The sequence below is a fragment of the Heptranchias perlo genome, chromosome 20 (assembly GCF_035084215.1).
Source record: "Heptranchias perlo isolate sHepPer1 chromosome 20, sHepPer1.hap1, whole genome shotgun sequence".
Lineage (NCBI taxonomy): Eukaryota > Metazoa > Chordata > Chondrichthyes > Hexanchiformes > Hexanchidae > Heptranchias > Heptranchias perlo.
In genome coordinates, this window is record NC_090344.1 from 39,034,086 (window position 1) to 39,048,082 (window position 13,997).

Here is a 13,997-nt window from a genome sequence, read left to right on the forward strand (position 1 = left end):
GACGTGAGGCGCTGCGGCGGTTGCTGAGCGGCTGCGAGTTTGATTGCATCCCGGTCCCAGGAGCTCCTCAGCTGGTGTCACTGGGAATCAAGAGCGCAGGCCGCGCTCGGACAGCGTGGGAAAACAACAGAGCAGCCGAGAAGTGAAGCGGCGGGGAAAGGGAGAGCGACATGACGGATCTGAGGCGCAGGGCCCGCGACGATACGTCCCAGGATACGCTGGACGAGCGGGTGAGAGGCGCGGGGAGCCGGGGCTCGAGCACGGATCACAGGGTCCGGACTTTAGATCGGCACAATTAATTCATTGTGCCCCTTTAAATCGGGTTAAAGGGGATTTGTTGAGGAGTTCAGCCGCCGCCCCTAATCGGTGACCCTGCCCCAGTTACCCTGGGAGGGGGGGGGGCACAGGCCCAGGGTCCAGGACAGTGTCGGACCAGTCCCACAGGCACGCCCCAGCCCGGGTCCCGCGGGCACATCCCACATCCCAGCCCGGGTCCAACAACCCACATCCCAGCCCGGGTCACATCCCACATCCCAGCCCGGGTCCAACAACCCACATCCCAGCCCGGGTCCCACGGTCACATCCCACGCCCGAGCCCGGGTCACATCCCACGCCCCAGCCCGGGTCCCACGGTCACATCCCACGCCCCAGCCCGGGTCCCACGGTCACATCCCACGCCCCAGCCCGGGTCCCACGGTCACATCCCGCGTCCCGTCCCGCGCCCACGTCCCACAGACGCACCCTGGCTCCGACAGTCACGTCCCATCCAATGCCGGGATCTTCCCATGACATCCAAGATATGGTTATGGGACTGGGGCACTGGATGGGATGTGGTTGTGGGACCCAGGATATCACTGTGGGAGTATGGTACTTGATGGGACCTGACTATCAGACTCAGGGTGACACTGGGGCACTGGATGGGACGTGTCTGTGGGACCTTGGATGTGGTTGAGCCCTGTAAGGCGTTACTCACTGGGACTTGAGGGAGATATTCAAGCCTTGGAGATAGTTGTGTAGAAGAGTGAGGGTGATCTGCAGTATCAGAGAATCACGAGGAAAGGCCAAAGAAGCTTGGCCCTTTCAGCCTTGCAAAGGTGGCATTTAACAGGTGAGCGTGTAGAAGTATAAAAGCTAGTGAACATGTAGGCACGGTAAATCTGGAACACTGCTTCAAACTAAGCCATGATAGTAGGACAGAGGGACACAGATTGAGACCAGCAAAAGGCAGATTTCGGACAAAGAGTGATCAACACATGGAAGAGACCTCTGGGTAGGGCGGTGGAGGCAAAACCCTTGGAATTATTTAAGAAACAGTTGAATGTTATGATGAGGAAAGTGTAGGTTTTTTTCTGGATACACGCACTAGTCTGGGTCAAGTAAGCTTTTTCGTCCGTGTTACAGAAATTTCTTAGGAGGATGTCTTTTCAAGGATGTTCTGTGGAAAAAATTGATTTTTGGCACTTAACTTGACCCATTTTCACAGCATGATTTGCTCAGAAGTAGCCTTGGATCTGGAGCACAGTTATGATGTTTAGCTGCTAAGATGGAGCTGCATGTAAAACTGGACTGTCCCTTTAAGGCTGCTGCTCAGGTCATCCCTGTGGAGAGAGTGGTCTAAATGGGTGAATCCAGCTAAATGCAGCTGCTTGTAACTGCCTGAGGTTCATTGTATCTGCTTGTATGTTTCTGGCTCCAGGTCAGAAAAACCCAGCATTAAACAAAAAATAGTTTTGTATCTGCGACTAAATGTGCTAGACTTATAAATAAATTACATGTGCGTGTTTTAAATGTTTAATGATGTGTGCTTACTACTTAGGATGATGCGTATACTGCTTTGTGTGGCTCAGAACTTGTTGGGGGAGATTTTCTTGGGGCTGCGCCCTGGGTTCATAGGATCCCCTGGGTACGGCGAATATTGGGAAATTGGTCGGATAGGAGCATCAGCGTACAAAAGGAACCCGCTGGATTTTCCGATTATTCACCATGCCCAGGGAATTGAATCTCTGGACTTAGTATTAGGAATATCTCCCGTGTTATTTTTGGTCCAAATGTTTAGGTTGTTAATGATCAGCGGCACCTTTTATTTGTGTCCATCCATTATTATATTGTCTGTTCTCATTACATTGCCTGCATTAGTTTATTTTTAAAAGGTAAATCGCTACCGTATTTAATTCTATTTACTTCAAAAAAAACCTTCAACAGCAAATAGAAAAACGTATGTTCCAAATTTATTTTTGGGTGAGACAGAGAACATTCTATTATAATTAATTCCCGTACAATTAGCAAATTTCAATCCTGGTCTTTGTTTCCAATCGCCTATTTTCCAGTCATGTTTTGTTTCATATAATCTTAAAAGTAGAATTATTTCTTCAGTTCTTTTTAAGAATTTTGGATGTTCCATCTTGAGGCGAATTCCTTCAGTGTTTTCCACTTTTTACATTTTCTTTTTTAAAAAAAATCCCAAATGGGGAAAGAGAGGATTGGGATTCTGTCTGCAAGTGAAGGGTTTAAAAAAATCCAACTCAAGGGGTTTGGAATATTTCTTCAACTTTTAATTCATTGCTCTCTGTTCTAAGAAGTGTCCACAGAGCAGGGATCAGCTGTGGGAGAGCCGGCACAAGACAGCACTGACTCAGAGAATAAAGAGGCAAACAGTGTCTGCTCTCTGCACTGCTGCTGCACCCCTCGCACTGGAACAGCTTCTGACAGCAGTGCAGCCTAAGAGCATGAAACTGTTCTATAACGTACCCAATGAGGCAAGAAGCCAAAGGGCAGAATGATACCAGGGCTATAAGTTAAATTATGAGGACAGGTTGCTGAGACAAGGCTTTTCTTCCCTTGAGTATAGAAGATTAAGGGGGGATCCAATTGAGGTGTTTAAGATGATTAAAGGATTTTGTACGGTTGATGTAGAGAAACTATTTCCTCTGGTGGGGGGAGTCCAGAACAAGGGGGAGCATAACCTTAAAATTAGGGAGTCTTACAACACCAGGTTATAGTCCAACAGCTTTACTTGAAATCACAAGCTTTCGGAGCTTTCCTCCTTCGTCAGGTGAGTGTAGGATTCCATAAAGGTGCAGCATATATAGTCAGAGAACAATGCCTGGTAATTACAGATAATCTTTCCAACTGCCCGTTATAACCCTCGGCAGAGATATAATCAAAGGAGTGGAATGGTGTTCAGACAGAGAAACATTACATACAAGGCTACTGAATACACAACCGGTCAGAACACAAAGACAGAGAGAGAGAGACACCCGAAAGGCAGAGAAAGAGAGAGAATGACCAGTTGTATTAAAAACAGATAACTTTTTTTCGCTGGTGGGGTTACATGTAGTGTGACATGAACCCAAGATCCCGGTTGAGGCCGTCCTCATGAGTGCGGAACTTGGCCATCCATTTCTGCTCGACGATTTTGCGTTGTCGTGTGTCTCGAAGGCCGCCTTGGAGAACGCTTACCCGAAGGTCGGAGGCTGAATGTCCTTGACTGCTGAAGTGTTCCCCGACTGGGAGGGAACCCTCCTGTCTGGCGATTGTTGCGCGGTGTCCATTCATCCGTTGTCGCAGTGTCTGCATGGTCTCGCCAATGTACCATGCTCTGGGGCATCCTTTCCTGCAACGTATGAGGTAGACAACATTGGCCGAGTCGCAAGAGTATGAACCATGTACCTGGTGGGTGGTGTCCTCTCGTGTGATGGTGGTATCTGTGTCGATGATCTGGCATGTCTTGCAGAGGTTGCCGTGGCAGGGTTGTGTGGTGTCGTGGATGCTGTTCTCCTGAAAGCTGGGTAATTTGCTGCGAGCGATGGTCTGTTTGAGTTTAGGTGGCTGTTTGAAGGCGAGTAGTGGAGGCTGGGGATGGCCTTAGCGAGGTGTTCGTCGCCATCGATGACATGTTGAAGGCTGCGAAGAACATGGCGTAGTTTCTCCGCTCCGGGGAAGTACTGGACGACGAAGGGTACTCTGTTGGTTGTGTCCCGTGTTTGTCTTCTGAGGAGGTCTACGCGACTTTTCGCTGTGGCCCGTCGGAACTGTCGATCGACAAGTCGAGCGTCATATCCCGTTCTTACGAGGGTGTCTTTCAGCGTCTGTAGGTGTCCATCGCGTTCCTCCTCGTCTGAGCAGACCCTGTGTATTCTCAGGGCCTGTCCATAGGGGATGGCCTCTTTGATGTGGTTAGGGTGGAAGCTGGAAAAGTGGAGCATCGCGAGGTTGTCCGTGGGCTTGCGGTAGAGTGAGGTGCTGAGGTGCCCATCTTTGATGGAGATTCGTGTGTCCAAGAATGAAACCGATTCTGAGGAGTAGTCTATGGTGAGTTTGATGGTGGGATGGAACTTGCTATTGTTATCGTGTAGTCTCTTCAGTGATTCTTCACCGTGGGTCCATAGGAAGAAAATGTTGTCGATGTATCTGGTGTATAGTGTTGGTTGGAGGTCCTGTGCAGTAAAGAAGTCGTGCTCGAACTTGTGCATGAAAATGTTGGCGTATTGGGGTGCGAATTTGGTCCCCATGGCTGTTCCGTGTGTTTGGGTAAAGAACTGGTTATCGAAGGCGAAGACATTGTGATCCAGGATGAAGCGGATGAGTTGTAGGATGGCGTCTGGAGATTGGCTGTTGTTGGTGTTGAGTACTGAGGCTGTTGCAGCGATGCCGTCATCGTGGGGGATACTGGTGTAGAGTGCCGAGACGTCCATCGTGGTGAGAAGTGTTCCTGGTTCAACTGGTCCGTGGGTGCTGAGTTTTTGTAGGAAGTCTGTAGTGTCGCAACAGAAGCTGGGGGTTCCCTGCAAGATGGGTTTCAGGATGCCCTCGATGTATCCAGAGAGGTTCTCACACAGGGTTCCGTTGCCTGATACGATAGGACGTCCGGGTGTGTTGGCTTTGTGTATCTTTGGGAGGCAGTAGAAGTCTCCCACGCGGGGAGTACATGGGATGAGAGCGCATAGGGATGCTTTGAAGGTCTGGATCGAAGGTCTTGATCAGTTTGTTGAGCTGGTGGGTGTGCTCTTTGGTCGGATCTGCGGGTAACCGTCTGTAGTGTTCCTGGTTGTCCAGTTGTCGGTATGCTTCTTTGTAATACTTCGTTCTGTTCTGTATGACGATGGCTCCTCCTTTGTCCGCTGGTTTGATGACGATGTTGCGGTTGGTCTTGAGAGCGTTGATGGCGTTGCGTTGTGCTCGGGTGACATTCTGGACTGTCTTCTGAGTGTGCCTGATGAATCTGGCGTTGACGCATCTCCTGACAGCTTGAGCATACATGTCAAGCTGAGGGCAGCGACCCTCCGGAGGAGTCTAATTTGACTCTTTCTTCTTCGGTTGCTGTACCGCGGATCCCTCTGTCTGCTGTTCCGGATCGTTGATTGTCTCATTGGGTTCGCTGCTGAAATCTTGGGATTTGTGGTAGAATTCCCGGAGCCTCATTCTCCTGATGAATTCCTCTGTGTCCGCCGCGAGACCGATTGGGTCCATTTTGGTGGTGGGGCAGAAATTGAGCCCTCGGCTGAGAACTTCGATTTCGTCTGGTTAAAGGGTGTGGTCGGACAAATTGACGATAGACTTCCCTGTGGTTGCAACCGTGGTACCGGGGGAGGCTTGGTTGATGCTGGTGGTGATGCCGAGTTTCTCAAGCTTCCTGCTCTTGGTTTTCACGTGGGCAGCGTAGTTCCGTTGCCTCGTCTGTTTGGCGGTGTCTCGTAGCTGGTCTGCTGTGTCCTGAGTACAGGTTGAGAGTATGGACTCTATCTTAGTTTCGAGGTTGTGGCGTCTGCTGTAGAGTTGGTGTATGAGATGGTTGCGGATTGTGCGAGAGGTACGACGGCAGAGTCTCTCAGCGTAATCCGAGTTGTATGTCGACTTGAGTGGGTTCGTGATCTGTAGTCCTTTCGGGATCTTGTCTGCTTTCTTGCAGCTCTGTAGAAACTTGATGTCTGTGTCGATATGCGCGATCTTCTTGGAGATCCTCTCCACTGTGAGCCGGCAGTTTGTGGTGTCGATGGTAGCCATGATGTGGAGATGCCGGTGATGGACTGGGGTGGACAAATGTAAGGAGTCTTGCAACACCAGGTTATAGTCCAACAGCTTTACTTGAAATCACAAGCTTTCGGAGCTTTCCTCCTTCGTCAGGTGAGTGTAGGATTCCATAAAGGTACAGCATATATAGTCAGAGAACAATGCCTGGTGATTACAGATAATCTTTCCAACTGCCCGTTATCACCCTCGGCAGAGATATAATCAAAGGAGTGGAATGGTGTTCAGACAGAGAAACATTACATATAAGACTACTGAATACACAATCGGTCAGAACACAAAGACAGAGAGAGAGAGACACCCGAAAGGCAGAGAAAGAAAGAGAATGACCAGTTGTATTAAAAACAGATAACTTTTTTTCGCTGGTGGGGTTACATGTAGCGTGACATGAACCCAAGATCCCGGTTGAGGCCGTCCTCATGGGTGCGGAACTTGGCTATCCATTTCTGCTCGACGATTTTGCGTTGTCGTGTGTCTCGAAGGCCGCCTTGGAGAACGCTTACCCGAAGATCGGAGGCTGAATGTCCTTGACTGCTGAAGTGTTCCCTGACTGGGAGGGAACCCTCCTGTCTGGCGATTGTTGCGCAGTGTCCATTCATCCGTTGTCGCAGTGTCTGCATGGTCTCGCCGATGTACCATGATCTGTGTCGATATGCAACGTATTAGGTAGACAACGTTCTAGAGCAAGGCCATTCAGGGGTGATGTCAGGAAGCATTTCTTCACACAAAGGGTAGTGGAAATCTGGAACTCTATCCCCCAAAAGGCTGTAGATACTGGGGACAATTGAAAATTTCAAAACTGAAAATGATCGAGTCTTGTTAGGTAAGGGTATTAAGGGATATGGAACCAAGGCGGGCAGATGGAGTTAACACACAGATCAGCCATGATCTAATTGAATAGCAGAACAGGCTCGAGGGGCTGAATGGCCTACTCCTATTCCTGTAATGACTGTTCCGCTACATTTTCACCACTGCCTTTAAAAGTGGAGGTTGGGGGTTGGGTAGTCGTGCTTCTGTCCTCTTTGCTGTCTGCTGCAAACGTGAACCATGTATCTGAATGCTCCTCTGTTTGGCTAAGTGAATAATTAGTATAGCAAATTCTCTCTTTCGTGGTATTAAGTCCAGGTGGGTAACTGTCTCGTTCGGTTTATTTGAATAGCTGAATAGTGACAGTTTCAACAGGGTTAAAATAATTATCCACCCAGGACGCGCTACAAGGCTCAGTTTCATTGGGACAAGTGATGTTTGGTGAAACGGTTTCCCACAGCACATATATCCAGTGAGACTGGCCTTCTTGCAAGGACAGTTCCTCATTTTTTTTAACCCAGTCCAGGTCAGACAGAGAACACTGAGGAGAAGTGAGGTTTGTTTTTGGACCACCCCCAATTCAGTATTAACCGTGCAAAATGTTAGCTTGTAAATTGTGGAAATGTTTGCAGAAGTTAATATAGAAAGCTGCTCCTTGTTGTAATTTGAAGTGTTTGATAGCAATCAAAGAGCACAATATCTGACATTATCTGAAGGGTATAGTTCCTGGTGCGAGCTGATAAAAGGCAGAGCGGTCGATGGAGATGAGCCTGTAAAGACAGTGCCCTGCCTCTTAATGAGATAAAGTTGAAGCCAAAGAACATTGACTCACTGAAAACTGATCACTTATTGATGCAGGATGCATTGAACAGGGCAGGTGACCAAAGAGAGTGGGTGAACAGAGACTGAACTCAACGTAATGTTTGCAAAGGAGATGTAGATAAACCCATTTCCCAAGTGTGACCAGTGAGGTTGAGTTATGAGTGCCATGTGGCAGTTCTTACATTTCTAATGTAACTGTTGTGCAGGCTCCTCTAATCCTCTCTGTCCCATGTTCAGGGGGACCGGCCACCATCTTTAACATTAATGGCCCTGCCCCCACCCCTCAGTGGAAGTTTTTTTTATTATTCGTTCATGGGATGTGGGCGGTGCTGGCGAGGCCGGCATTTATTGCCCATCCCAAATTGCCCTTGAGAAGGTGGTGGTGAGCCGCCGCCTTGAACTGCTGCAGTCCGTGTGGTGAAGGTTCTCCCACAGTGCTGTTAGGAAGGGAGTTCCAGGATTTTGACCCAGCAACGATGAAGGAACGGTGATATATTTCGATGTCAGGATGGTGTGTGACTTGGAGGGGAACGTGCAGGTGGTGTTGTTCCCATGTACCTGCTGCTCTTGTCCTAGGTGGTAGAGGTGGCGGGTTTGGGAGGTGCTGTCGAAGAAGCCTTGGCAAGTTGCTGCAGCGCATCCTGTGGATGGTACACACTGCAGCCACTGTGCGGCGGTGGTGAAGGGAGTGAATGTTTAGGGTGGTGGATGGGGTGCCAATCAAGCAGGCTGCTTTGTCCTGGATGGTGTTGAGCTTCTTGAGAGGCAATTGGAGAGTATTCCATCACACTCTTGACTTGTGCCCTGTAGATGGTGGAAAGGCTTTGGGGAGTCAGGAGATGAGTCACTCGCCGCAGAATACCCAGCCTCTGACCTGCTCTTGTAACCACAGTATTTATATGGCTGGTCCAGTTAAGTTTCTGGTCAATGGTGACCCCCAGGATGTTGATGGAGGGGGATTCGGCGATGGTAATGCCGTTGAATGTCAAGGGGAGGTGGTTAGACTCTCTCTTGTTGGAGATGGTCATTGCCTGGCACTTGTCTGGCGCGAATGTTACTTGCCACTTATCAGCCCAAGCCTGGATGTTGTCCAGGTCTTGCTGCATGCAGGCTCGAACTGCTTCATTATCTGAGGGGTTGCAAATGGAACTGAACACTGTGCAATCATCAGCAAACGTCCCCATTTCTGACCTTATGATGGAGGGAAGGTCATTGATGAAGCAGCTGAGGATGGTTGGGCCTAGGACACTGCCTTGAGGAACTCCTGCAGCAATGTCCTGGGGCTGAGATGATTGGCCTCCAACAACCACTACCATCTTCCTTTGTGCTAGGTATGACTCCAGCCACTGGAGAGTTTTCCCCCGATTCCCATTGACTTCAATGTTACCAGGGCTCCTTGGTGCCACACTCGGTCAAATGCTGCCTTGATGTCAAGGGCAGTGACTCTCACCTCACCTCTGGAATTCAGCTCTTTTGTCCATATTTGGACCAAGGCTGTAATGAGGTCTGGAGCTGAGTGGTCCTGGCGGAACCCAAACGGAGCATCGGTGAGCAGGTTATTGGTAAGTAAGTGCCGCTTGATAGCACTGTCGACGACACCTTCCATCACTTTGCTGATGATTGAGAGTGGACTGATGGGGCGGTAATGGACCGGATTGGATTTGTCCTGCTTTTTGTGGATAGGACATACCTGGGCAATTTTCCACATTGTCAGGTAGATGCCAGTGTAGTAGCTGTACTGGAACAGCTTGGCTAGAGGCGCAGCTAGTTCTGGAGCACAAGTCTTCAGTACTACAGCCCAGATGTTGTCGGGGCCCATCGTCTTTGCTGTATCCAGTGCACTCAGCTGTTTCTTGATATCACGTGGAGTGAATGGAATTGGCTGAAGACTGGCTTCTGTGATGGTGGGGATATCAGGAGGAGGCCGAGATGGATCATCCACTCGGCACTTCTGGCTGAAGATGGTTGCAAACGCTTCAGCCTTCTCTTTTGCACTCACGTGCTGGACTCCGCCATCATTGACGATGGGGATGTTTGCAGAGCCTCCTCCTCCCGTTAGTTGTTTAATTGTCCACCACCATTCACGACTGGATGTGGCAGGACTGCAGAGCTTTGATCTGATCCGTTGGTTGTGGAATTGCTTAGCTCTGTCTATAGCATGTTGCTTCCCCTGTTTAACATGCATGTTGTCCTGAGTTGTAGCTTCACCAGGTTGGCACCTCATTTTTAGGTATGCCTGATGCTGCTCCTGGCATGCTCTTCTACACTCCTCATTGAACCAGGGTTGATCCCCTGGCTTGTTGGTAATGGTAGAGTGAGGAATATGCCAGGCCGTGAGGTTACAGATTGTGCTGGAATACAATTCTGCTGCTGATGGCCCACAGCGCCTCATGGATGCCCAGTTTTGAGCTGCTAGATCTGTTCTGAATCTATCCCATTTAACACGGTGGTAGTGCCACACAACACATTGGATGGTGTCCTCAGTGTGAAGACGGGACTTCGTCTCCACGAGGATTGTGCAGTGGTCACTCCTACCAATACTGTCATGGACAGATACATTTGCGACAGGTAGATTGATGAGGACGAGGTCAAGTAAGTTTTTCCCTTGAGTTGGTTCGCTCACCACCTGCCGCAGGCCCAGTCTAGCAGCTATGTCCTTCAGGACTCGGCCAGCTCGGTCAGTACTGGTGCTACCAAGCCACTCTTGGTGATGGACATTGAAGTCCCCCACCCAGAGTACATTCTGTGCCCTTGCTACCCTCAGTGCTTCCTCCAAGTGGTGTTCAACATGGAGGAGGACTGATTCATCAGCTGAGGGAGGGCTGTTTAAAGTTCTCGGCCCATTGCAGCCACCACATGTTCCTCTCTTCACAAGGCAGCTCTTTCAGACTTGCATTTCAGTGACTTAACTAATAAACTAGCTTACAGGTGGTTGGCGTCATTGCTAACTTTCCCTGATGTCTTGAATGGATTGAAGAAGTGAGGTGCCTCAGTGCTGCTTCCAGGATCACCCACAGCAGCATAATAGAAAGAAATATGGTGACTTAATATGGTCTGTAAGCCATGACAGACCATGAGAAGCAAAAGGAAGAACTTGAAGGCCTTATCGTGTCTCTCCAAACCATCCCAAAGTCTTTCAAAGAGAATGAATTACTTTGAAGTGCCGATACTGTTGTTATTTTGGCACATGTGGGCTATTTTGTACACAGCAATGTCTTACAAGTATCCATGAACAGAATGAGCAGTTAATCTTTGTTTGGCTTTGTTGGGTAAGGAAGGAATGTTGGCCAGGATACCAGCTCCCTGCTATTCTTCGAATAATACTGTGGGATCTTTAATGTCAACCTGAACCACTGGAACAGGCAGGCAGACTTGGCTTTAATGCCTCATGTGAAGGACAGCATCTTCAACAGTACTGCACCAAAGTGTGTCATCAGGTCCCTGATTCAATCTGTGCTGAGTTAACTGGTCTTAGCCATAGCAGTAGTTGGGGGTGTTACATGCGGCTGCACATCTATGGGTTAGGGAGCGGACAATTGGCTGGGGTTGCTGCACTAGATCTCTATCCAGCAATCACTGCACAGGTGGCTGAGGACTGAATTGACCTTGGCTGTGATGCACTGTACAGTCAAACAGCTGATGGACAAACAACTGATGGCCAAGTAAGGTCGTGAAAGGTGACTACTGCCTGTGGTATCATGACCCGACAAGTGGGGTCGGGGCGGGGGGGAGGGTGGAGTAAATTGAAAATCAGAGAGGGGCGATAAACCAGAAATGGAGTCCGAGTATGAAGTAATTATATACAGTATAAAGATAATGGAAGGTTTACTGATTTACAGTGACTCCATTACTGGGGGTACAGATACACAAATCACAAAGTAGCAATGCAGGTTAATAAGGCCATCAAAAAAGCAATCCAAACACTGGGGTTCATTTCTAGAGGGATAGAATTGAAAAGTGAAGAAGTTATGTTAAACTCGTATAGAACTTTAGTTAGACCACACTTGGAGTACTGTGAACAGTTCTGGTCTCCATATTATAAAAAGGATATTGAGGCAATGGAAAAGGTGCAAAAAAGATTTACGAGGATGATACCAGAACTGAGAGGTTATACCTATCAGGAAAGATTGAACAGGCTGGAGCTCTTTTCTCACGAAAAGAGAAGACTGAGGGGTGACCTGATAGAGGTCTTTAAGATTATGAAAGGGTTTGATCGGGTAGTCATAGGGAAGATTTTTCCACTTGCGGAGGAGACTAGAACTAGGGGCCATAAATATAAGATAATCACTAATAAATTCAATGGGGAATTCAGGAGAAACTTCTTTACCCAGAGAGTGGTTAGATTGTGGAATAGCAGAGATGCATTTAAGGGGAAGCTAGATAAACACACAAGGGAGAGAGGAATCGAAGGATATGTTGATTGGGTTCGATGAAGTAGGGTGTGAGAAGGCTTATGTGGAGCATTAACACCAGCATGAACCAGCTGGGCCGAATGGCCTGTTTCAGTGCTGTACATTGTATGTTACTTGTCCACTTACATGATGGAGCTCTGCTGGACACTTCCATTTATGTCTAAAAGATATCTTGAACAGTGTTATATAAATAGGGTTGTTAATCCTTCTTAACAATAACTAACAGTAAAGAGATTGCACAGTCAGTGGAATTTCACAATTATATTTTGCAATGACCTTTCATGGAGAGTCTGAGCTCAAGTATCCTCCCAGACAATAATTTCACTGTCACTTGAATTAACATCTCGAAGGAAGCGACTAATATGCTAATATTTTAGTGATTTACTGGTAAACAAATGATACCCTCTGGTTTTCATTGTTGGTAAGTCCGACTATTGTACAATTTATCTCCCACAGACGGAAGTACAGTTCTCTTTCTTTGGGACTGGCTGATGCAATGGGATTAGAATGTCACAGTTTCACCCGGGGAGTTGTGTTCAGACATTGCTTGGAATCGAGAATTGGGAGTTTTGTCTCTCCCAGCTGCAGTTATCTGTCGTCAGTGTTCTCAGCTGGAAATTGTGTGCGTGCGTGTGTGTGTGTGTGTATTGGATGAGGGCAGGATTGGGACCACGCCCACCACTATCGAATAGCCTGTCAGGATTCTCAAGGCTCACACTTGAATAGCTGCTTGGACAAGGTACGGCAGGGTGGAAGGGCATAAACCTTCAAAAGAGGGGAGACAACTGAAGGTGGGGGGAGTCTAACTGAGTGACCAGTCTGTGTCAGCAATAGATTGGAAGCTATTATATTGGCCTGTCTCTCCATATTGCACAGTACAGATGCAAGTAAATCGAAGGGGATCTAATGATTAACAGCAACAGAAACGATCGGCTCAATTCCTGTTAGCAGATTAACACATAATGTGTTTGTGTGACATTCATCTGTCTGCTATTTCAACTGGAGGCTTGAGCTCGTTTACACAGGTTAACTCATCTTAAAATAGAAGAGGGATGTTATTCTGAACACATTCAGTGCCTCTCTGCAATTATCACCAGGAGTAATTTTGAGCCTAGTATCCTTCCTCAACTTTAAAACAATAACTGTACACTTGAGCCCCCTTGTGATTAGTGATGCAGATGTGTCACTGTCAGCAATACACAGTGAGGCAGGATGTCACCCAGCCCACATAGTGTGCCACGTCACTTGTGTAACAAGAAACACTTTTTAAAATCAGGTGTTTGTGATCCGAAGCTGGAATGTGGAGGACAGAGTCAAGTTTGCTTGGGTGGGAAGCCAAGTTCCATCAGGGGCAACAGGAAGACAGAGCTGGGATCCAGATCATTAATGCAAAAGTAGAAAGAGGTATCAAAGCACTGACCTCTCCACTCTAGGCTGACGTTGCACCTCCGAGGTGTTTCTTTTTTTAGGCAACTTCTTCTCCAGTCTGAAAAGCAAAATACTGCAGATGCTGGAAATCTGAAATAAAAACAGAAAATGCTGGAGAAGCTCAGTAAGTCAGGCAGCATCTGTGGAGAAAGAAACGGAATTAACGTCAGTCTCATGCTCTACCCTGCATTCCTGTGACCTTTAATTTATTTAGGAATCTTTCAGCTTTGTGTCAGTCCTGTAACTGATAACTGGTATTTGGTATAGTTGCAATGCACTGAGAGGTCAAAGACATTAAGATGACCAGAGGTTTTACTGCCTTGTAACAAACTTCAAAACACTTGTATTGCTTGGAGTACAATGTAGAATGATACTCAGTGAGGTATTGTCCCTGAGAGATCAGGAAGATCTTTGGGCTGTGCATGAGTTGGCTGATCTTGGGACTCTGTGTCCCACTTCTGATCGCTATCCAGTGACTCCTGCTAGAGAGTGTTGTGGTGT

The 13,997-nt window shown here is 47.9% G+C and overlaps 1 protein-coding gene across 1 annotated transcript in view; it reads left to right on the forward strand.

Annotated features, from left to right (window-relative positions):
- Positions 1 to 13,997, forward strand: part of cds2 (CDP-diacylglycerol synthase (phosphatidate cytidylyltransferase) 2) — a 35,795-nt gene continuing 21,798 nt past the window's right edge. The window contains exon 1 of the mRNA XM_068001042.1: positions 1 to 230. Within this exon, the coding sequence (XP_067857143.1) occupies positions 171 to 230 (60 nt within the window). The 5' untranslated portion in view covers positions 1 to 170. The remainder of the gene's footprint in view (positions 231 to 13,997) is intronic.